The sequence below is a fragment of the Osmerus eperlanus genome, chromosome 22, assembly GCF_963692335.1.
Source record: "Osmerus eperlanus chromosome 22, fOsmEpe2.1, whole genome shotgun sequence".
Classification (NCBI taxonomy): Eukaryota; Metazoa; Chordata; class Actinopteri; order Osmeriformes; family Osmeridae; genus Osmerus; species Osmerus eperlanus.
The window spans coordinates 9,320,472-9,340,676 of record NC_085039.1 but is presented as its reverse complement, the minus strand read 5'-3'; the positions used below and the strand labels follow the sequence as shown (position 1 = coordinate 9,340,676).

Here is a 20,205-nt window from a genome sequence, read left to right as displayed (position 1 = left end):
AAACACACGTTTACATTCAAGATGCAATCACGATTTAAGGTCTGGCGTTTTTGCGCAGTAGCCCAAGGTATGGAGTTAAATAAACCTAAGCAATAATTGGTCATATCTAAGAAAACATAGACGTATGGAAACTTTTCATTCCACTTATTAATTGACATTTGTAGCAACATCTTAAAATAATTGTTCATTACCAGTTTACAACAAAGGTAGGTTCATATCTCACCGTCTCATAGACTGTTGGACATTTTCGTGGTGTACTGCGACTCCCAGTGGCTTAAGTGTGTGTACCATGTCTTGACAGTTTTATTACAGGGAAAGTATAAAATAAAGACGTCATTTTTGAATTTCAATGATTTGTCCATATGAACCCATAGGCTAGGCTACGTGTTTGTATCTACCTTGGATGGATGTTTATTAGAGTACGATTTGGGTTCAGAAGATTTATAGAATAGTGAACTCACAAACACCGAGTTAAGGCTTTTCAGATCACGCCCTACTTTGCGTGAGCGGTGACGCTCTGCAACAGCATCAATTGTCACCGGTTCAGAATACGGAGACAGCAATACCGGTTTGTTTGGGGGGAATAAAGCCCAAGCATTTTCGAGGAACTACAGCGGTACGAATGTACATTCTTATTCCGACAGCGATTGTATTAACTTTGGCAATCTCTCGGTGAGTAAGCTATTAGGCTAAAAATGTGCTAGTTGTCGCAATCGCGGTTCACATGCGAACTTTGGCAGGAAATGGACAATACACAAATAGACAGTGTGTTGATGTGTTGCTTTGACCACCAAATGCATTTATTGTTCCAATGGTTGTCATGTTACAAGGCAATGAAGTTAAGAAGGATGGTTCATATTCATGGCAGCTATGTTGTTATGGCTTTATGTCCCACTTTTAATCAAATGAGTCTCAAATGAACCTCTGACTCAATAGCTGCAGATGAGAGGCCTAATAATTTAAATGACGCATACGTCTATGATGTTTAAAGGGACGTGGAAAGAAACGTCGGGATAGGTGCTAGGATGAGAGGGGAATATGGCCTCCATAATACGATACAGAACTAACATTACTTAACTCTCTTTTAGCAATCACAGCCTCCCTCTCTCATAACTGTAGCACATGTAGCAAATTAAAACGATTCAATATGATACAAAGGCACACGGGTCATTCAAGACCACCGGAGGTAGTGTTGAACACCCAGCTCCCTGTGCTAGTTTGGCATCCAAAACAAACATCCTCATGTCGACCAGCCTTCCACCTGAGAGCCATTCATTTAGCCCATTTGTGCCTCTGTCTGTCTCCCGAAGAGAGCGTGGCGTAGCTGGGGCCTTGGCCGGCGGATGCTGGCTGGTCCCTCTCGATGGTGTCTCCCACCATGAAGGCGGTGGTGGACGCTGTGTGGGCGGTGTGGAGCATCGGGGCCTCCATCTACGACTACATCCACACCAGCGCCATGGAGGAGCGCATCCACGCGCTGGAGAACGTCATCACGGTCCACCAGTGCGTCATAGGCCTGCTGTCCGCCACCCTGGTGGTGCTGTTCACCTACATCCTGTTTAGGAACCACTGAGGGTCTAGGAGGAGGAAGACGGGACACGGGGGAGCTGGAGAACGGACGCGGATGGGGGACGGATGGGATTTCAGTAACCGGGGCTTTGGCTTGACGAGCTAATGAAAGCACAGAGGACGGATGGAAGAAATGCTTTGTGGTCGTCAATGTTGGCTCGGAGAAGAAGGGTACTGTAGACCAGGATGCAAGGACCATGACCAGTCAAGAAGAATGGTTCGGCTACCTGGCTACCAGCTTGTCTGGCTACTTGACTCTTGTGTGGGTGTGTTCTGAACACTCAGTCATTCATGAGTGACTGGTTTAAAGCCATGTCATTGAGCTGTTTCCTTTAGAAGTAAACCCAGTACCAGTTTGAAATAGGGATGTCAGATTTTCCACATCTCCTCCATCTGAAGTCTTTTCCTCAATGGAGTTAAGTAACTGAATTAATCCTGATTCCCTCGCTCACAGCCCAATTTCTGCCTTAATACGCCTCATGTGGTTCAACTCTCCAGATGGAAGGAATAACATTATTTTGTTGTCATGTTTGCACTAATTGCTTCTCTAGCCTGTATGAGCCATGGGAAGCTGCAAACTGGGGATCTCCGTTTTTCTTTTTATAATCTAGGGTTCTGCTATATGAATGGCTTTGTTCTCTTCTCCCTCAGGTCTGGAGGTAAAGAGGTTAACTAGCATGTACGCATAGAGAAGGGAAGAGAGAAGGAAGGAGAGAGAGCACCATCATGGGACTGGATGCCGTTTTGAACTGAGGGCTTCCATAATAGATTTAGAGTGGCGTGTGTTTCCTCAAAGACATCTTTAAACTCTCCAGCTGTTCTTCATACAATGGTTAACGATAATTAGGGCAACTGTTACCACAGTCTGCTAGGTTGGGGGGAAAACTCTCCTGTACTGTAAGTGTAAGAAACATACATTAATAGTAGTTTAAATGACTGTAATATTTGAATTAAGATTTGGGACGTTTATAAGTGTTTCCTGGTAGTCATTAGCTGTGTGACAGCATCACTGGAGTAACAGGAAAGTGTGTATCGAAGTGTCCTTAAACACAGTAAATATGCACCAATCGAAATGTTCAAGTTTGTAAACCGTTTCATTACATTTTCTAATATACTGAAATTGTAAGACAGTTGGTTTTGAAAGGTGACAGGCAAAGGTACTGGTGTGTACTGTTAAAAAGAAAATGATTTGGTTTTAATTAGCAAAGTAAAGTACATAAGTATTCAGTCTTACAGAGAATGTAAGGCGTCTTAACCCTTGTGTTATCTTCGGGTCGTTCTGACCCATCAGTCATTGTGACCCACCGTCGTATTGCGACAACTTTACCGCATACAAAAACAAAGTGAAGCATTTTCTTTTAACCGTTGGGCTGTCTCAGACCCCCCACATTGCGAAGGTTAAAAGAAAATTATTTTTATTTGTTTTTGTATTGGGTAAAATTGGGTAAACACAACGATGGTTCGTTATGAACCTTTGGGTCATGTGACCCGAAGGCAGCACGAGGGTTAAAGAAACATTTCCCCCCCTATGCTAATGTCTGCCACGATATAGATCACTTATTCACTCCTGAGAAACTGCCTGTATTTGATGCCTTCCTTTATTCAGGACTGGTTGGTCAGTGGACTCACTGTCCTACATGGCTCAGGGCAAACTAAAATGGCCCTGTAAGAACCAATAAGGTTCACTTGGTTTATGTTTACCAGGTGGTTGTATGTGTGTACTGGTTCTACCAGTTCTACTGTGTACTGCCGAAGGTTATTGTACTGTATGAGAGTTTTGCATGATTGGTTTGGATATGTTTTTGATCCCATTTGTCTTTTACCTTACTGTCGACTGTAAATGTACTGTACGAGAGGCTCCAGATAGAAACTTACATCAGGATTGTTTAATGTTAACAGCATCTAAGTTTGTTTCAAATGTTTAACAGATGTAGAATTGTCATAAGTGAATAAGAAATGTTGTAAAATTGAATGTTAAATACAGTTTTTAACTCAAGACAAATGTCTACAGTATAACTCATAACATTATCAGCTGTCAATGAAGACACTGTTGGAACGGTCCATCTCTGAAACTTGCAGGGGTCAAGATCTGTGATCTAGATGTGTCCCGTCTGCAGTAAAGTGTACTGTGTTGTGAATCTCTCCACACTCTCCCCCTCAAGCATCTTCATGGCCCTCCAGTGGATCTTCCCACAGTTCCCAGGTTGGCCCAGGGGTCCAAGTTCCTCCCTAATGTAGTCCAGCCACAGACCTGGCGAGGAAAAGAACACATTCGTGTTAAATCTCAACTGCTCTTCCCACATATTGAAATGGCATTTTGGCCTTTGAGATCATGTACTAGTACTTGAACCAGGTTTGTAAAACCATGCTTGATCCATGTAATGATATCTGCCGTGTTTGTTTAGCTTCTCACGGCAATAACCCACAGTTGGTGTACTTGTTTGAACGAGCGCAGGTTTTGATTTGGATTTGTTTTTTGAACCCCTTTTTCCTCACCGTCGTCTGTGGAGCCAAACTCCCTCAGGGCCCTCTCAAACAAATCCCTCAGGTTGCTCATCTTGGGAGATTCCTGAAACACCGACAAACATCGGTGCGGTTAGCAACTGGAGTCCCGAGCATTCGACAGCATTCTCAGACAACACAAGACACATGACAACAGGCCCAATAGTCGTGCCAATGGATAGAACAAATGTCGCTTTTGTAGGTTAAGCCACAGCATGTGTTGTTGAACAAAGGGTTGGTTTGAGACGGTGCATTCCCATAGGGCCTTGCATCGTTTGCTCACTCGTTGGGACTCGGCACACTCACTTGTTCTTTCTCAATCTGGATCATTCTGGTGAAGAACGCCTTGGAGAACGGCCGGTTCTCATGTAAACTGAAGTAAAACATGAAAAATCCAGTTTGAGGAGAAAAGGGACAGTATGCATGGAAATGCAATTTATAAAGTTATCATTGATGCATGTTTAAAACAAAATTAAGACTTGACAACATTTATATAATAACCAACTGCTCAGTTGATTGTGTTGCATAATTTATACTGAATAGCATTAGCTTGTACCTAGTGAAGGCTTTTCTGGCTTTCTTGTAGCCTCCAGCATTGTAAGACCACTCAAGGTATTTTTCCTTCATCTCTATGGCAACAGCAGCCACTGGCGACAGTAGACCTTTCTGCAAGCAGACAAATAATTGATTTCGTAAAGTTCGTCTTGTCCGGTCACACAGTAACAAGGCTACGGCCTTGTCCATGTGAATGTAACCCTGTTGCTGACGTACGTAGCCAAGACTGGACTTCACGTTTAGGGAATAAGGGTTTTATTTGAATGGCTAGGCCACTATGAAATGTTAAGCTCTATGACAAAAGATCAATAAAAAGGTGACCCGTTTTGACTTGTTCGTACCTGAAACAGAGCTTCCGTCTCTTCAGGACTCTGGGATGTCCCGCTCCACTCCACCTGGAGCTGCCACACCGGCAGACTCTCCTGTCAGACACAGAGACCAATCAGCAGGCAGGATGACTCCACACCAGACTCATCCCTCCCCCCTGACGCTTCTCCTCATATGTGACCCACTGATCCGGGAACATGGATAACGGACAGCTCTTTTTACCCCTTTTAGGACTTTCAAATTCCAGAGAGAAGCCCTGTGGGGCCCACCATGTGTCCCAATACACACCCAAGATAAACAGTCACATCGAGGCAGGGTTTATTAGGCAAGCTGTGTGTGTGTGTGTAGAAGGGTGGTGGATGGGGTGAGGGATAATCCCTGGCACACAGCAACTTCTCGTGAGGTGAGACTTGCAAAAGCGCCCTCGCAACAATAACTCACACATTCCTACAGAGTAGAGGTTGTTCAGCGCAACAGTATGGCAGGTCAGTTAAAGCCACCAGAGTATAACACGCTTCAGGATACAAGTTCCTCTTTAGGTGGCAGACCCCACCCCCAGACCATTAAAGGAGGAAGATTCACAACCGATTAGAACTTAGTGACAAGGAGCCAGTTCAATTTACAACGGCTGCAAAAAAGAAAAGAAAAAGGAATCTTGGTAGAGGAACTTCATCCTCTATAGGACATTAATTGGGCCAGAGAGCTGCCCCACATTGAGTGTGTGTGTACCTTGGGATTCACATGCGTGAGGGCTTCTTGGAATAGCCTCCCCGTGTCACCGCTCCCAAGCTGCATCAGCGTCTGCAGGGCCAGGCTCCACACGTCCACCGATTGGCTGTGGCGCTGGGTGGCTGCCATGGCAACTCGGGCCGCCCCCTCCGAGTCTCCCATGGAGAGCAGGGCCTTCAGCTGGAAGGACGCAGGATGGATTGGTGAGGTCAAGGGAGTCTGTTTCACAGTACTGGGAGATGTTCTCCTATGGGTTTTGTTTGCCGTGTTCTTACCCAACTCTTCAAAAAGTCCTTCTTTAACGGCGAGGCGTCATCGGCACGCTGAAGTACTGCCAACAGCCTTTGCTGCCTCTGAGGATGGACACACACACTTGGTGACACCCATCTCTCAGACCACTACCTTGCTTGCTTGCAGTACCATGAAACACGCTAAGGGGATTTGCACAAAACACTTCAGTTGTTACCTTGTCTTTCAGCTCCTGGACATTGGTCTTCCTCTTGAACCTCTCCAAGCAGAAGGTCACATAGCAGGTCCACATAGCCTCTGAAAAACGACCAAATGAAATTAGTTAAACAAATCCATCCATCCATCTTTTTTTTTTTTTTTTTTTTTTTTTTAAGTGACATGATGTGCATTCCCTTTATTGCACTATTCCCTCCTGAATTCAAGTTGATCTAGTCAATTCCTGTACAAGCAATCCAGTAACAAAATCCCTGCAGTAGAAATTGTAAACCTGTACATAGGTGTGTGTGCGCGTGTTACCCGTGTTGAGGCTCTTGACGCCCTCCTCGTAAACCTGGCTGCAACGCTCCTCTCTGCGGGCGATGTCGGAGGCCCGTCCCGCGGCGCTCAGCAGCTCCTCCCCCGCCCCGGGGGCCTCCAGCTCCCGCATGGCCATGAAGTCCCACGTTGCACTGTCGTCCGTGTGGTTCGCCTGGAGGCTGGACGCAGACGCAGGCACCGTGAGTGTGTGGGCTCGGGGGGCAAGTATGGGTACAGTAGCATTCACACTGCCGACGTGGACGTCTGAGGTAATCGACGGTCTTCGCTATTTTGTAGACGCCATTTAATGTGGCCTTTGTATTTACAGTATTACTAAAGTCCCCTCGTCGTTCGGTCTTACTCTTGAAGGATGACGTCCTGCAGCTCTTTGGTAAAGTCAAAGATGGCGGCGATGCTGAGAAGCGAGAGTATGAGATCGGCTCCTGAGGTGACAGAAGAGGACACCGCGTAAGCGCCTCACAGGCCAAAGCAGCCAAGGGCCACATGTGATACTACAGGGCCATGCCACATGTGATACTACATGTTGATGTAACTCACCCTGGATTTTCCCCGTAGCATTTCTGTACACCACCTCAGCCAGCTTGCCACTCATAACCTCTGGGGGGAACTCGTATTCGCCCTGTGGGATCGAAAACAATGTTTTACAAGGGACCTGTGTGGGTCTTTTCTGACAGTTCAGCCCCCCTTCTATCTACTTTAGAAAGGGGGAGCTGGAAGGATAGAAATGCAGCCCTGTGTGTGTGTGTGTGTGTGTGTGTGTGTGTGTATGTGTGGGTCTACTCACCAAGTCCATCTTAGCCAGCTCCAGCTCCTTCTGCTCTTTCCTTAATTTTTCAGCATGCAACAGCTCCATACGAAAGTACTGTACAGGGAAACACAGGTACTGAAGATCAGTGCCATCAAAAGTACCTCTTCCACAGTCCACTGTCTGTATGATCATCATTTGATAGTGATGTCTATACATTTACTTCACTGAACTACAAATCCCATCTTTCTCTGCCCTGCAGTTCTCACCTCCTGGTAGACTTTCTTGTTCTCTGGATGGAAGCGCAGGGCCCGCAGGAAGATGTGCCTGGCACTCTCTGACGAGTTCCTGTCCTCCATCTCACTCTTGGCAGCCATGATCCACAGGGCTGGAGAGAGCGAGGCCTGCTTGTTACTCTGGGTACCAGGCATCATTATCCACATACAGCTAGAGCTATGTAGTGAGGTAACTAGTAATGTACTCTACCTGGCTTATCAGGGTGGATGGCCAACATGGATGAGAAAACCTTGCTGAGTTGACCCTTTGTGTTCTATGAGAAGACAGGAAAATGTCACAGCTTCAGAACACAGCATTCATGCGACAGTAAATTTGTACAACATTTGGTTAACATACATTTTGGAATTTGAAAAACAAGGCAATCACATACCCATTTCTTACAGAAGGCAATGTGAGAGAGCCACAGTTGAACGTCATCCTGAGAGAACAGAAAACACAATCTTAAGTCCGTTTAAAAACGTTTTTAACCACGTGTCATTACATCTAAAAGGGCTTGTCTTGTACCTTCCATTTGTTTGTTGCTCTCCTGAACACTGTGTTTATCCTGTGGATGATGGGAAACTCGATCTCTTCTCTCTTGAAATGATAGCCAATGCGCTAAAGAACACGCATCGTGTTAAGAGTGTAACGCTTTTCCAAATGTCACCGAATATATATGGACTCATTGGACTGTAGAAAACAAACACTAGATGACAAACTATACATTTCACACATTAATAAGACTGAATAACATACCGATCTTCTCTTTTTGATCAGCTCCAATGCGTTGATTTCATACTATGGAGGGTAATGAAACAGTTAGTTCATCTTTGGACGTCTTCACAGGCGCATATTTCATCAGCAACGTATCGACATTTGGCTTACTTGAATGTATGCTATGAAATCATATTTGCAGAGGGTCAGGCGATGCAGCTTGTATTCCAAAGCGGTTGCTCTTTTGAGCATGGATCTGCAAATAAAGAGACATAAGACTTGGCTAATGTGACTTAACAGCCAAACCCCAACCGATTTTCGAGTTAATTTATACGATTGTATATGACAATATAATCAATGCTAATTGAATGGAGACACAGGCAATTTGTGTTGCTAGAGATGACTTGTCATGCCATTAAGGAAAGATGATCTCACTTGACTTCTTTTTTGGTGAACAATCCCACTCTTTCCAACTGTTCCAACTCAGGGATTCTGTCCTCGATTCGGTGCTGGACAATCTCCGCCATTCTTCACCTCAACCTCAACAGATCAGTGCCTGAATTCGGATTTAGTGCTATTGTGAGAACTGTGTCTATTTGCAGAATACGTGTCAAAAGTAAGACACAAACTAGCTTGCCATGTAGCCAAATCTCACAATTTTCTACACGTGTGGAAGTTGTGGCAACTTCACTTCCGGTTCCCTCCCTTACATTATTCCGACTGGAAACGCCTTGTACCCTCGATTTATCAGAATAGGGGAAACAAATACAGAAATACAGTACGAACAAGCGATAATTTCTGCTCTTTTATCAACCCCAAAATATATAATTTACAAACTATAAAAGCATGTTAACAGTGTAATTATAATGCATGTAGATATATACTATATACTAAACTAAATATACTACATACTTATACATTATATGTATTTGTAAATCAATCCAAATACACTTGAGGCCATTTTCTATTCTATTTCAGCGAAACCTGAAAAAGAAAAATACGCGCATATGTAAACAACTTTCATGTCCCATACTAGACCCGATTTCCCGCAAAATCGTTGAAAGCGAGAAGAGAAGAGACCGCGTTAAGTGTCATTTACAGTCCTTTCTAGCCAATCAAAACTCTGTATTTTCATATAGCATTTTCTATTGGTTGAAATGTCTTGCTTAGACGTCCAGTAAAACCATAGAATTTCAACCATAACGTGAAATTTTACAGGAAGTTTTCCATAGGCTATATTAAATAATACAGTCGATTAGGCCTTTACATGTAGGTTTTTTTTGCATACATGTCAGTTTTGTTTCAAAGGGTTGGAGAAATTATTCAGGCACTTTTCATTCTGGGAGTTATGCTAGCGTAGCTATCGGCGTCTACTGATTCACTGCCATTATTTCATGTGCAGTCTGTGTTGTTGGTGAGTCTGAAGCAAGCTACTGTGGCTAACGTTAACTAGCTAGCGTTGGTCTTTCTATATATTTATTTTTTGAACCCATAGTTGTGTATTTCTGTAGCGTACGATTAATATGTATGAAGGGTTATGTTTTATTATCTCTACTTTTTTCTGCCGAGATCCATGTAACCACATCCATCTTTCAAAACCCGATTAACGTTAGCTTAGCTTGCTGATTTAGCCTGCTAGCTAGTAATGTAAAGCTAGCCGGATTTATGTTGATCAAAATAATATTCCCTCTTTTTATCCCAATTTCCCAATTTACAGCGCTCAGGACAAGCTATGAGCGGGGCCAGTTGTAAAGCCAACGGTGCCGTATACCCGGCCTCAACAGTCGTGATGAACTCGGTGAAGAAACCGAAGATGGAACAGCTTCAGGCCGACCATGAGCTGTTCCTACAGGCCTTTGAGAGTAAGCTGCCTAGCTATATTATTATTATATTCGGAAAATATTGTTTCCACCAAGTTGATTCTTGTGGGAGCTAGTTATTTATAAGCAAGGATCCTGTTGTTTCTTTTGTGTAAGTGTACCCACTTAAAACACAATTTGATTTTTGTCATGCACATCATGGCTGAATTTAGGCCTTTTTGAACTTGATCATGGGCAAATCTCCTGGGTACATTTCTATCCCCTAAGATTTCTTTTTATTAAAAAAAAACCCTTAGTAAAGGTGCTTGTTACAACAAATAACCCCTTTGAACTTCATATTTGTTATAAAACAATTTCCAACTTTGAGCAGTTTATGAATATGGTGTTTGTATTTTCAGAGCCAACTCAAATATATAGATTTCTCCGCACAAGGAACCTGATTGCAGTAAGTCAGTTGATTCCTGTTGTTGACACACCGTACTCAGCATCTGGGTTCATTAATGATTAATCAACATATGATTCTGTTTCAGCCCATATTTTTGCACAGGACACTGACCTTCATGGCTCACAGAAACACTCGAACAAATGCCAAAAGGTAAAATATATCTCCTGGTTGTTCACATACAAATCTGACAGCTTTCATATTTTCTATGTCATGTAACATAAGTTGATCCTAGTTAATGTAACTGTAGATGCATATGTTGTGTTGAGCTTTTCTCAAGTTGTTGAATTGGCATTAGCAGGAAAACTTTCAAAGTGGATGACATGCTGCAGAGGGTTGAGAAGATGAAGGGAGAACAAGAATCTCACAGGTTGGTCATGTACCTCAGGCCTTTCCAGTGTGTTTAAACCACATACCTTAACCACATTCAAGTAAGCCGAAAGCCTGACTGAAAAACGGGTTTTGTTTTCTCTTTAGCTTGTCATCACATCTTCAGCTCACTTTCACTGGATTCTTCCACAAGGATGGTAGGTGTTTACTGTGCATTTGAAAATGATTTTTATATTTGAGGCTGGACAGTTGAAAGGCGTCCTATCACACTGATGAAAAAAAAAAAAAAAAACGAATTTCCTTTCCCAACAGAAAAGCCATCTCAGAATTCAGAAAATGAACAAAGCTCAGTGTCTCTAGAGGTGCTACTTGTGAAAGTCTGCCATAAAAAACGAAAGGTACCTTTTCCGCCATCGACGCCGTAAAGCCCAACAACTCACATAAACTATTCATGAATCCACTATACTTTCGTTTTTCAACAAATTGTTGTGTGTGTATCTTTACAGGATGTGAGCTGCCCGATCAAGCAAGTGCCTACAGGTAAAAAGCAGGTGCCTTTGAACCCTGACTGCAACCAAACCAAGCTGGGGGCCTACCCCTCCCTCCTGGTCTCCAGCAACGAGTTTGAACCCAGCAACAGCCACATGGTCAAGTCCTACTCGCTCCTGTTCAGGGTGTCGCGCACAGGGCGAAGGGACGTCAACGGCCTGGTCAACGGGGAGGCCAACGAGAACATCGGTGGGTGTTAACGTCCGAGCTCTGCTGAAAGTGGGTGAAAGCGATGTGTGGAGACGGTTACGGCCACCGATCGTTGAATCGTTGCGTTTTTAAAGAGAGAAGCAACTATAGGCGGCAGATGCTGCCACTCTATGGCTTGCAGTAGACGGGCAGAAGGTTATTGAAGCCTTGCTGCCCGTCTCTCCCTCAGTGTCGCCAAAAGAAATCTCACCAAAAGTACGCTATCGGCTCTGAAAAGTCGCTAGATGCGTCTCTAGTCGCTAGATACGATTTTGTGTTGCTAGGGAAGGTGAACGTTTGCTAAATCTAGTGACAAAGTCGCTAAATTGCCCCCGTCCCCCGTCTCCCTCTAGATGTGTCAGAGCCTCCCAGCAGGAAGAAGAGAAGCTCCTCCCACAGAGAAGAGGGGGAAACCACAGAGACGTTTGTTGCACAGATGACTGTCTTCGACAAGAACCGGTAATCTCAGATGCTAAGCGTTGTTTGGATTTCTCTTTACTTGGTTTTAGACAATCGAAATTGAATGTAATAAAAAATATATTCCTAAGCATTGTCATTCTTTCAGTAGTACTGATCTCGTATAGCTTCCGAAACACAATCTTGAAACCTTCAATTCCCATCCGATTACTAAGCGAACACATTCATACAACTAAAGTAATGGGAACTACAAGCCCCAGATATCTGTCCGGTTTGTCAACCTGATTGTAGTTTGTTTGCTAACCAATGAGCCCCCCTGTGTCTCCAGGAGACTCCAGCTGCTGGATGGGGAGTACGAGGTGTCGATGCAAGGGATGGAGGACTGCCCCCCCAGCAAGAAAAGAGCCACATGGGAAACCATTCTGGATGGCAAGGTGGGTTTGACCGGTCCTGCCACAGCCATAATGCCCCAGCACTGCCCATCCTGTAGCATCACCACCTGCAGCCCAGCCCTGTGAGCGCAAAACTGAACGTTTCCCCCCTCCCTTCCAGAGGCTGCCTCCGTTCGAGACCTTCTCTCAGGGACCCACTCTGCAGTTCACCCTGCGCTGGACGGGGGACGCCAGCGACAAGTCCACCGCCCCCGTGGCCAAGCCCCTGTCCACCCGCAACTCGGACAGCTCCAGCCCGATGGAGAGCAGGACCAGCACACTCAAAACTGCTCCTCTGGGTAAGGCGGCACAGAACACCGGTCGCGCACACACACACACGCTCACGTTTACAGCTCCCTATTTTACACATGGCATGGGCTCTGGTTTAGGTAGGTCTCCTGATATGTGACTCAGGGTCACTCGGTTGGGGGCCATTCGCCCACTCGTTCAGAGTCATCTGCCTAGAGCTTGGTTGTACTCTGAAGGCAGAGTGGTTTGTTGGCGGGCTTCAGTGGCATGTCTCCTCTTCCCCCCTTGCAGCTGTGAAGGAGTCCGTCAGCACGGACGTGCAGGTGAGGAGGGAGCAGATCCTGTGCGAGCCGCGTCAGAAGCTGAGGATATTCTACCAGGTAAAAAGTCAGGGACCTTTTTTCTCAGATTTCCGGCCTTGGAAACGAGGCCCCGACGACACGGAACACCTTTTTGACTTTCGGCGAGCAAGCGATGTGACCAAGCGTTAAAATGAAACGATGGCCGGTGTGACAAAGCACGCGTCGACACCGCCAGTGACACGTTTCAGCTAGCAATGCTAGCATCAGCTAGCAATGCTAGCATCAGCTAGCATTAGCACGTGCCCCCCACACAGACACTCGGAACCACCGGTGACGTTTCGGGAGGAGTCGTAATATTTCACCCATGTCCTTTTTTTGCCCCTGACCAGTTCCTGTACAACAACAACACGCGGCAGCAGACGGAGGCCAGGGACGACCTCCACTGCCCCTGGTGCACCCTGAACTGCAGGAAGCTCTACAGCCTGCTGAAGCACCTCAAGCTCTCCCACAGCCGCTTCATCTTCAACTATGTGGTGAGGGGGCCGCGTCTGTTAACCCTGGACTACCCCCGTCGCGTTCTCTTACCGCCTCCCCTGAGCGTTTGCGAGCCATATCCGCCGTTTTAGCTTCAGTAAATGGTGAATCGCCCGAAGACTCATCTGCTGTCTCTGTCCACCAGCCTCACCCTAAAGGAGCGCGGATAGACGTGTCCATCAACGAGAGCTACGACGGCTCGTACGTGGGGAACCCTCAGGACATCCACAGCCAGCCCGGCTTCGCCTTCAGCCGCAACGGCCCCGTCAAGAGGACCGCCGTCACACACGTGCTGGTGTGCAGGTAAAGCCCCCCCACCACACACACACACACACTTCAAAACACCTTTCCTTGGGGAGCCCAGTGTCCAGACCAGCTGACGTGGTGCTTAAGCCGACCCCAGTGCTTGGCCATGGTCACTTGCGTGTGGGCCTTGACCCTCGGGACCTGATAGACCCACGACAACGTCTTCCTCCACCCCCACCCACCCCCCCTGTCCTTCCACTCTGCTCCCCCAGGCCCAAGAGGACCAAGCCCAGCTTGTCTGAGTTCTTGGAGTCTGAGGACGGCGACCTGGAGCAACAGAGGACCTACGTCAGCGGACACAACCGGCTGTACTTCCACAGCGACAGCTGCATGCCCCTGCGGCCCCAGGAGATGGAGGTGGACAGCGAGGACGAGAGGGACCCCGAGTGGCTGAGGGAGAAGACCGCCACGGTGAGGGGCCCCCGAGACCACCCGCACTTTTTACACACCTACACACCCACACACACGCACACACGGTGTACAGGAGAGAGGAGCTGGCTTCAAATATTTACGTTTTGCTGTGACAACCGCCGTTAGTTTAAAATGTTGCGCTACTGTCACTTTGTCAAACTAAACGCATACGTTTTTGGTTTTCCAGTGTATACCAGTGTGCATAAAATAGGCGCCTTAAAACGTGTCGTAAGTGGCTTTGAATGGAACATATATGCCATGATAAGTTATTTGCATCGGGCCAAGCGGTCGTTTTTCTCTGAACGATCGTTTCGCCCCGCAGCAACTCGAAGAGTTCACGGACGTGAACGAGGGCGAGAAGGAGGTGATGAAGCTGTGGAACATGCACGTGATGAAGCACGGGTACGTTCAGTATGTAAAACCCTTTTTTTCCAACTATTTCTTAGTTTACCGTAGAACGCGCTCCACAGAGGTCAAAGCTAGCTAGGGTTAGGTAGAAGATACGACACAAAACAAATCTCTGTGGAAAAACACATAGTCCCTCAAACATGACCTAGCGCTAGTTCAAACATGCCAGGTTCACCAGTGGGACACGAAATTCCAAAGTCGCTCCGTCTCCCTCGCCGATCAAACAGCTTCATCGCGGACAACCAGATGAACCAGGCCAGCATGCTGTTCGTGGAGAAGTGCGGCGCCTACATCGCCCGCAGGAACCTCTGTCGCAACTTCCTGCTCCACCTGGTCAGCATGCACGACTTCAACCTGGTGAGCGTGGCCACGATCGACCGCGCCATGGCCCGCCTCCGCCAGATCCAGGAAGAGCTGCCCGACGCCGGGGAGGAAGACCAGGCTCTCATTGGCGGAGCCTGCAACGGGGCCCTCGCCATGGTTACCGGCGGAGGCAAACATGGCAAGAGGACGAAAAGCTCCGTGACGGACTGATCTTTATTATTCTTTTTTTCTTCTTCATATTCCTTAAATTTGCACACTTTGGTGCTCAGTTAGATGAAGGAAGTTGTCAATTGATAACTTTGACGAGGTAAATTGACAAACACACACACATTCAAACAGGTTTTTTTTTCTGCAGGACTAACGAGAATACGACCAAATATGGACAAGTGTGCACACAGCCAGCAGGCATTGTGGGACTCAAAATAATGTTGAGTGACACCAACTCATGCATTTTGTGAGCCAATCATTGGCAAGTTTGGGCAAACTGGCGTTGTGAGCCAATCATTGGCAAGTTTGGGCAAACTGGCGATCACGTTCAAGGTTTTAATCATGGGGCGGCTGCCTTCCTTATTACACGTTTGACTGTAACAGTGTCGTAAGCAATTACTGCATATTGGTATCATTGCCACTTCTGATTATTTGTACACATAACCTGGTGGCCCGTGTTTCCCCCCCCCCTAGCTGATTCTTTTAGCACTTGGTATATATGTATTTAGTGAATTGTTAACAACTCGAATCAGTTTGTTCAATCTGGTCTGCATCATTTGTCAGCTGCACCTTTTCTCCAAACTCCTCTGAAAAGTCCCTTTTTTTCCCATTCGGATTTCCATTTCATTTAACTCTTGCCATGTATGCGTGGTATTCATGTTGGTCATGTCCTTTAGTATGGTTGGATAACCGAGCCCATAGATGGCGTTTCAGTAGGATCCCACACTGATCTCTCCATCCATTCGTCTGTCTGGAGGTGAAGACGACCGTGTCAGTCACCTACACGCTGCCAGCATGTCACTCCTGTGTGGGCGACATCACCTTCAAACAATAACAACCTGTCGGTTTTCCCCTAGGGGCGTTCGGTGTCACGGTACGTAGGTTTGGGAGTGCTCAAAATACGAAAGGCTTTCGATTTTCTCCACTCGTTCATCAACTGAGGTTAGAAATGTGATAAGTGTTGTTCAATCCTTATGGGAACACTTTGTATACATTGTAATAATGTCAATATTTAGCTATATCCCATTGTGAATCTGATAATCACTGGTTATACATTTTTTTGGGGTTGTTTCTTTCTCAAAGCAATATGCTGTATGTTGGGTGGTTATAAGATCCTGTTTTCAAGGCTATTAGGTGCAGTTTATGCCAAAGGGGGGGGGGGGGGGGAGTGTGGTTTTTCATCAGTCTCTTAGTTCTGCATTTTTGTTTAGCAATTTATTTCCTTCGTTTTATGTCAGAATTGAAATGGCAAACGCTCAAACGCCTTAGTGATATTGTATGTTCCATTGTGTGTGCACAGACTGAACAGAACTATACTGTTTTTCCTGGGGGATATATTATGTCTTCAGACCTCTCACAACCCGATGGACCACTCTTGTGTTGTCCCGTATATTGTTATGCAGGCTTTGGTCTTTAGGAAGGGAGAGAAGTGATCAATTCAACACTGTTGTCAAAACAAACCACCCTGTTGTGAACTATCTTATAAACTTTGGATATGGGGAATTTTTATATTTAAAATAAAGTACATTTGACCATATTCGGTGGTGTTGGCTTATTCAAGAGCTTTGTATCATACCTGTATAACCAAACGTAGAGAAGACGTCGGACGCGGGCTACATGTAGATTGTATTGCATGAATATTCATGACATGTTTTTCGCGTGACGCGATTGGTTGATGTGCTGGCGCGCTGAGGAAGGAGTGGGTTTGTGGTTATCAATAACCCTTGTGCTGCCTGTGGGTCATTGTGACCCACCGTTGTGTTGCGACAACAATACCTACTACAAAAATAAAGTGAAACATTTTCTTTTAACCTTCGCGCTGTCTCTGGGTCATTGTGACCCCCCTGCCGTGTCCGTGTTGTGTATTACGACACCACCACGTTATATCACTAGTTACCACTAGGAGCAACCCTCGCGCTGTCTTCGGGTCGTTGTGACCCACAGCCATGTTGTGACAACTTTCCATAGTTCCCCACTGGCTGGCGGGCTGCTCTCAGCACTGCAGCAACAGTGGGTCAGCCGGGTGTTCTTCATCTGGAAGAACAACCTCGCGGAGGTGAGGCCAGATCTCCAGCCTCAATGGATTGGAGTGACATTGACCATCTGGAATTTGCTGGCATGGACTCTCACATACACCAACTCATCACCATGGTTGACATACTCATCACCGGACCCCTGATAGTTGACGCCCAGAACCCTGGTCTGGTGTTGGTTTCAGCCCTGAGTCACGGAGCCACTGACGCCAAATCTCAAGGTAGGAGCTCCCCACTGTCACCACTGTTGTGTCTGATGACGAGGAGAATGACACCAACGACTACTAGCTCCACTGCTGGTGAAAGGGACTCAAATCCATGATTCTCCCTGGGCCACCATGGACATGAGTGGTCTGATGGTGAGGCTCCCAGACCTGTACGAGGGTGCCGGGATATGGATCCACGCCTTTGAGGAAGAAACTCTTGGACGGTTGTTGGCTCTAGGCGATTTGAAGTCCCTACTAGGCCGCACCCTGGGGGTAGGAGGAATGAAAGATCTTCTGGAAAACAGCCCCTTGGAAAACGTGTCCACCCACGTACACGATGGCGACCTGTTTAACCCTTTCCAAACTGAACTATGGAGCCACATGAGAGAGAAGTTCCCTGATAAAGTGAGAATGGAACTCTTGGGAGGAGAGCCGATAGGCGACACGGAGAGCCCCTCTGGTTACGTGCATAAGTACTGAAGAAATGGAGAACTGAGTTGTGAGGAAACCCAGAAGAAGACGCCCTCCAGATGGCTATGTTTCGAAGAAGCCTCGTCCGTAAATTGCCTGCCGCTGTCAAAAGCCGTCTGGAGGAGGTGGTTGGACTAAGTTCAATGACGTTCACTCAGTTCTGTGCCCATGTCATCCATGCCATGTAAAAATACAGAGAGCAAGAGCTCAAGAAACTGGAAAGTGACTACAGACCCCTCGCCCTGACCTCTGTGGTAATGAAGTCTTTTGAGCGGGTGGTGCTGGCACACCTCAACCATCACAGACCCTCTCCTGGACCCTATGCAGTTTGCCTACAGAGCCAACAGGTTTGTGGACGACACAGTAAACATGGCCCTCCACTTCACCCTCCAGCACCTGGACTCCCCAGCATCCTACGCCAGGATCCTGTTTCAGGACAAGCTCTCCCAGCTGAACGTACTTGACTGTCTAACAGGAAGCAGTGTGTTAAGCTGGGAACACACGTCTCTGACTCCCGGTCAATCAGCACCGGATCTCCTCGGCTGCGTCCTTTCCCCTCTGCTCTTCTCCCTGTACACCAACAGCTGCACCTCCAGTCCAGTCCGTCAAACTCCTGAAGTTTTGCGGACGACACCACCCTCATTGGGCTCATCTCTGGTAGGGATGAGTCTGACTACAGGTGGGAAGTTGACATCCTGGTGACCTGGTGTAGCCATAACAACTTAGAGCTCAGTGCTTCAAAGACAGTGGAGATGGTTGTGAACTTCAGGAAGAACACAGCCACACTCACCCCCATCACCCTGTGCGACTCCCCAGTCAACACTGTTGAGTCCTTCCACTTCCTGGGCACTATCCTCTCTCAGGACCTCAAGTGGGAACTGAACATCAGCTCCCTCACCAAGAAAGCACAACAAAGGATGTACTTCCTACGGCAGCTGAAGAAATTCAACCTGCCAAAGACAATGATGGCTGTGTAGAAGTGCACCATCATTGTCTTTGGCATGTGAGGGAGTCAGATGGCTGAGTGGTGAGGGAGTCGGGCTAGTAATCTGAAGGTTGCCAGTTCGATTCCCGGCCGTGCAAAATGACGTTGTGTCCTTGGGCAAGGCACTTCACCCCACTTGCTTCGGGGGGAATGTCCCTGTACTTACTGTAAGTCGCTCTGGATAAGAGCGTCTGCTAAATGACTAAATGTAATGTAGGAATCTTCCTCGGTCGCCTTAGGGTCCTCACGGTGTGCAGGTTCTCGAGGGTAGGCAGATTGCAGCCAATCACCTCTTCCATCACCATCTGGTACGCTGCTGCCACTGCCAAGGATAAGAGCAGACTGCAGCGTATCATCCGCGCTGCTGAGAAGGTGATTGTCTCCAAACATCTCCACTGTAACTTAGCCGATAAGAGGCAAGACACAAGTGTAATGTGGATTTATAGACATAGACATTTATAGACAAGAGTTTCTTTTGAAATGTTGACCCAAGACTCAAGTCGTAGGCCTACTTGGAGAAAAAAACAAACCATAAAAAACGCCCCGAGTACAGTAAATCTGAGATCATTTGCAAACCATTACTTTAAGAAAAAACATGGATTTAGTTGCAGTTTGTTGCATTTGTTCTTATAATATACGATTTTGATACTTGAGGACTCTCGGAGAGCTCGGAGAGGGCGTTCCCCGTAGAGGAGGGCGTTCCCATGTGTCCGTTTTTTGGAAAACGGAAAAGAATCAGACATCATCATGGCCACCAACAAAACTCAGTAAGGATTGTTCTTGCTCCGGCTTTAACGTATGGATATTCGGCAGCGTTGCCACAACCGCAGAATAGCTTCGCTTGCATCTTTTTCGCCGCCATTACTGTACTACAACTCAAGCTAGTGCACGACATCAACGTCATCATTCTCAGCCACTCCCACTGTTCGCTGATTGGACCTACAAAAAAAGTGTTTCTGAAAACCGACTAATACACTGAAATCCCAGACCTAGTACAGAAGCAAAATTAAAAATGAGCGGAAGTACGTAGGAGGGCAGAGCCAGGCTAGATAAGTGGCAGGCTCGACTAAGAACTCCAGGGGAGACGCGCTTGATCCCTAGTGCATGTACAAACATGTCCGCACAGCTTGTTCTGCATCGCTCACGTCTTAAACAGTTTTGTGATTTTTACGCGTGCTCTAGTTGCACGCCACTTTGGCACACATGCTACCTGTTCCATAATGAGAGCGGCGCGGCCAGAGGAATTTTGGTTGGGCGCTGCGTAGGGTTGCCAACCGTCCCGAATTGTCCGGGACATCCCGAATTATGGGTGATTTTGATGTGTCCCGTCAGGGACAGCTCCAGTCCCGTATTCCAATCACAGCCTCCACCGAACAATAATAGGCTAC

The 20,205-nt window shown here is 46.6% G+C and overlaps 2 protein-coding genes and 1 long non-coding RNA gene across 5 annotated transcripts; 2 read left to right on the top strand and 1 right to left on the bottom strand.

The window, feature by feature from the left end:
• The first annotated feature begins 105 nt into the window (after positions 1-105).
• On the top strand, positions 106-4,952 carry LOC134008901 (uncharacterized). Of its 2 annotated transcripts, XR_009928196.1 has the most exons (3): positions 514-672; positions 1,311-2,621; positions 3,176-4,952. It is a non-coding gene; the product is annotated as an uncharacterized LOC134008901 (long non-coding RNA). The 2 variants fall into 2 exon arrangements; XR_009928195.1 differs by having other exon boundaries at positions 106-672; positions 1,311-4,952.
• utp6 (UTP6 small subunit processome component) lies at positions 3,574-8,926 on the bottom strand. The gene is made up of 19 exons (XM_062448374.1): positions 8,639-8,926; positions 8,375-8,459; positions 8,246-8,287; positions 8,015-8,107; positions 7,881-7,928; positions 7,700-7,763; positions 7,483-7,601; positions 7,253-7,330; positions 7,006-7,087; positions 6,809-6,890; positions 6,448-6,626; positions 6,149-6,228; positions 5,958-6,035; positions 5,683-5,862; positions 4,968-5,048; positions 4,628-4,737; positions 4,378-4,444; positions 4,066-4,138; positions 3,574-3,820 (listed from the first exon to the last, which is right to left on the bottom strand). Exons 1-19 carry the CDS (start codon positions 8,728-8,730, stop codon positions 3,666-3,668), a joined length of 1,788 nt encoding a protein of 595 aa, XP_062304358.1. The 5' UTR covers positions 8,731-8,926; the 3' UTR covers positions 3,574-3,665.
• A 458-nt stretch (positions 8,927-9,384) lies between these two features.
• On the top strand, positions 9,385-15,402 carry suz12b (SUZ12 polycomb repressive complex 2 subunit b). Of its 2 annotated transcripts, none has more exons than XM_062448356.1 (17): positions 9,385-9,617; positions 9,921-10,065; positions 10,422-10,468; positions 10,554-10,618; positions 10,767-10,835; positions 10,943-10,992; positions 11,108-11,193; positions 11,302-11,533; positions 11,887-11,992; positions 12,279-12,384; positions 12,503-12,680; positions 12,922-13,010; positions 13,322-13,465; positions 13,612-13,769; positions 13,985-14,183; positions 14,506-14,585; positions 14,819-15,402. In XM_062448356.1, the coding sequence occupies exons 2-17, from the start codon at positions 9,936-9,938 to the stop codon at positions 15,123-15,125; spliced, it is 2,046 nt and encodes a 681-aa protein (XP_062304340.1). In that variant the 5' UTR covers positions 9,385-9,617; positions 9,921-9,935; the 3' UTR covers positions 15,126-15,402. The 2 variants fall into 2 exon arrangements, with proteins under 2 accessions (XP_062304340.1, XP_062304339.1); XM_062448355.1 differs by having other exon boundaries at positions 9,386-9,617; positions 14,506-14,594.
• The last annotated feature ends 4,803 nt before the right edge of the window (positions 15,403-20,205 follow it).

Excerpts from the sequence above, each read along its gene's own strand:
- utp6 (XM_062448374.1), bottom strand. The coding sequence starts at position 8,730 with ATGGCGGAGATTGTCCAGCACCGAATCGAGGACAGAATCCCTGAGTTG. Across the intron at positions 7,331-7,482 it reads ACAAGAAAGTCTACCAGGAG|TACTTTCGTATGGAGCTGTT; the intron begins GTGAGAACTGCA and ends TTCCCTGTACAG. Across the intron at positions 7,088-7,252 it reads AGCTGGCTAAGATGGACTTG|GGCGAATACGAGTTCCCCCC; the intron begins GTGAGTAGACCC and ends TCGATCCCACAG.
- suz12b (XM_062448355.1), top strand. The coding sequence starts at position 9,936 with ATGAGCGGGGCCAGTTGTAAAGCCAACGGTGCCGTATACCCGGCCTCA. Across the intron at positions 10,469-10,553 it reads GCACAAGGAACCTGATTGCA|CCCATATTTTTGCACAGGAC; the intron begins GTAAGTCAGTTG and ends ATTCTGTTTCAG. Across the intron at positions 11,194-11,301 it reads TCTGCCATAAAAAACGAAAG|GATGTGAGCTGCCCGATCAA; the intron begins GTACCTTTTCCG and ends GTATCTTTACAG.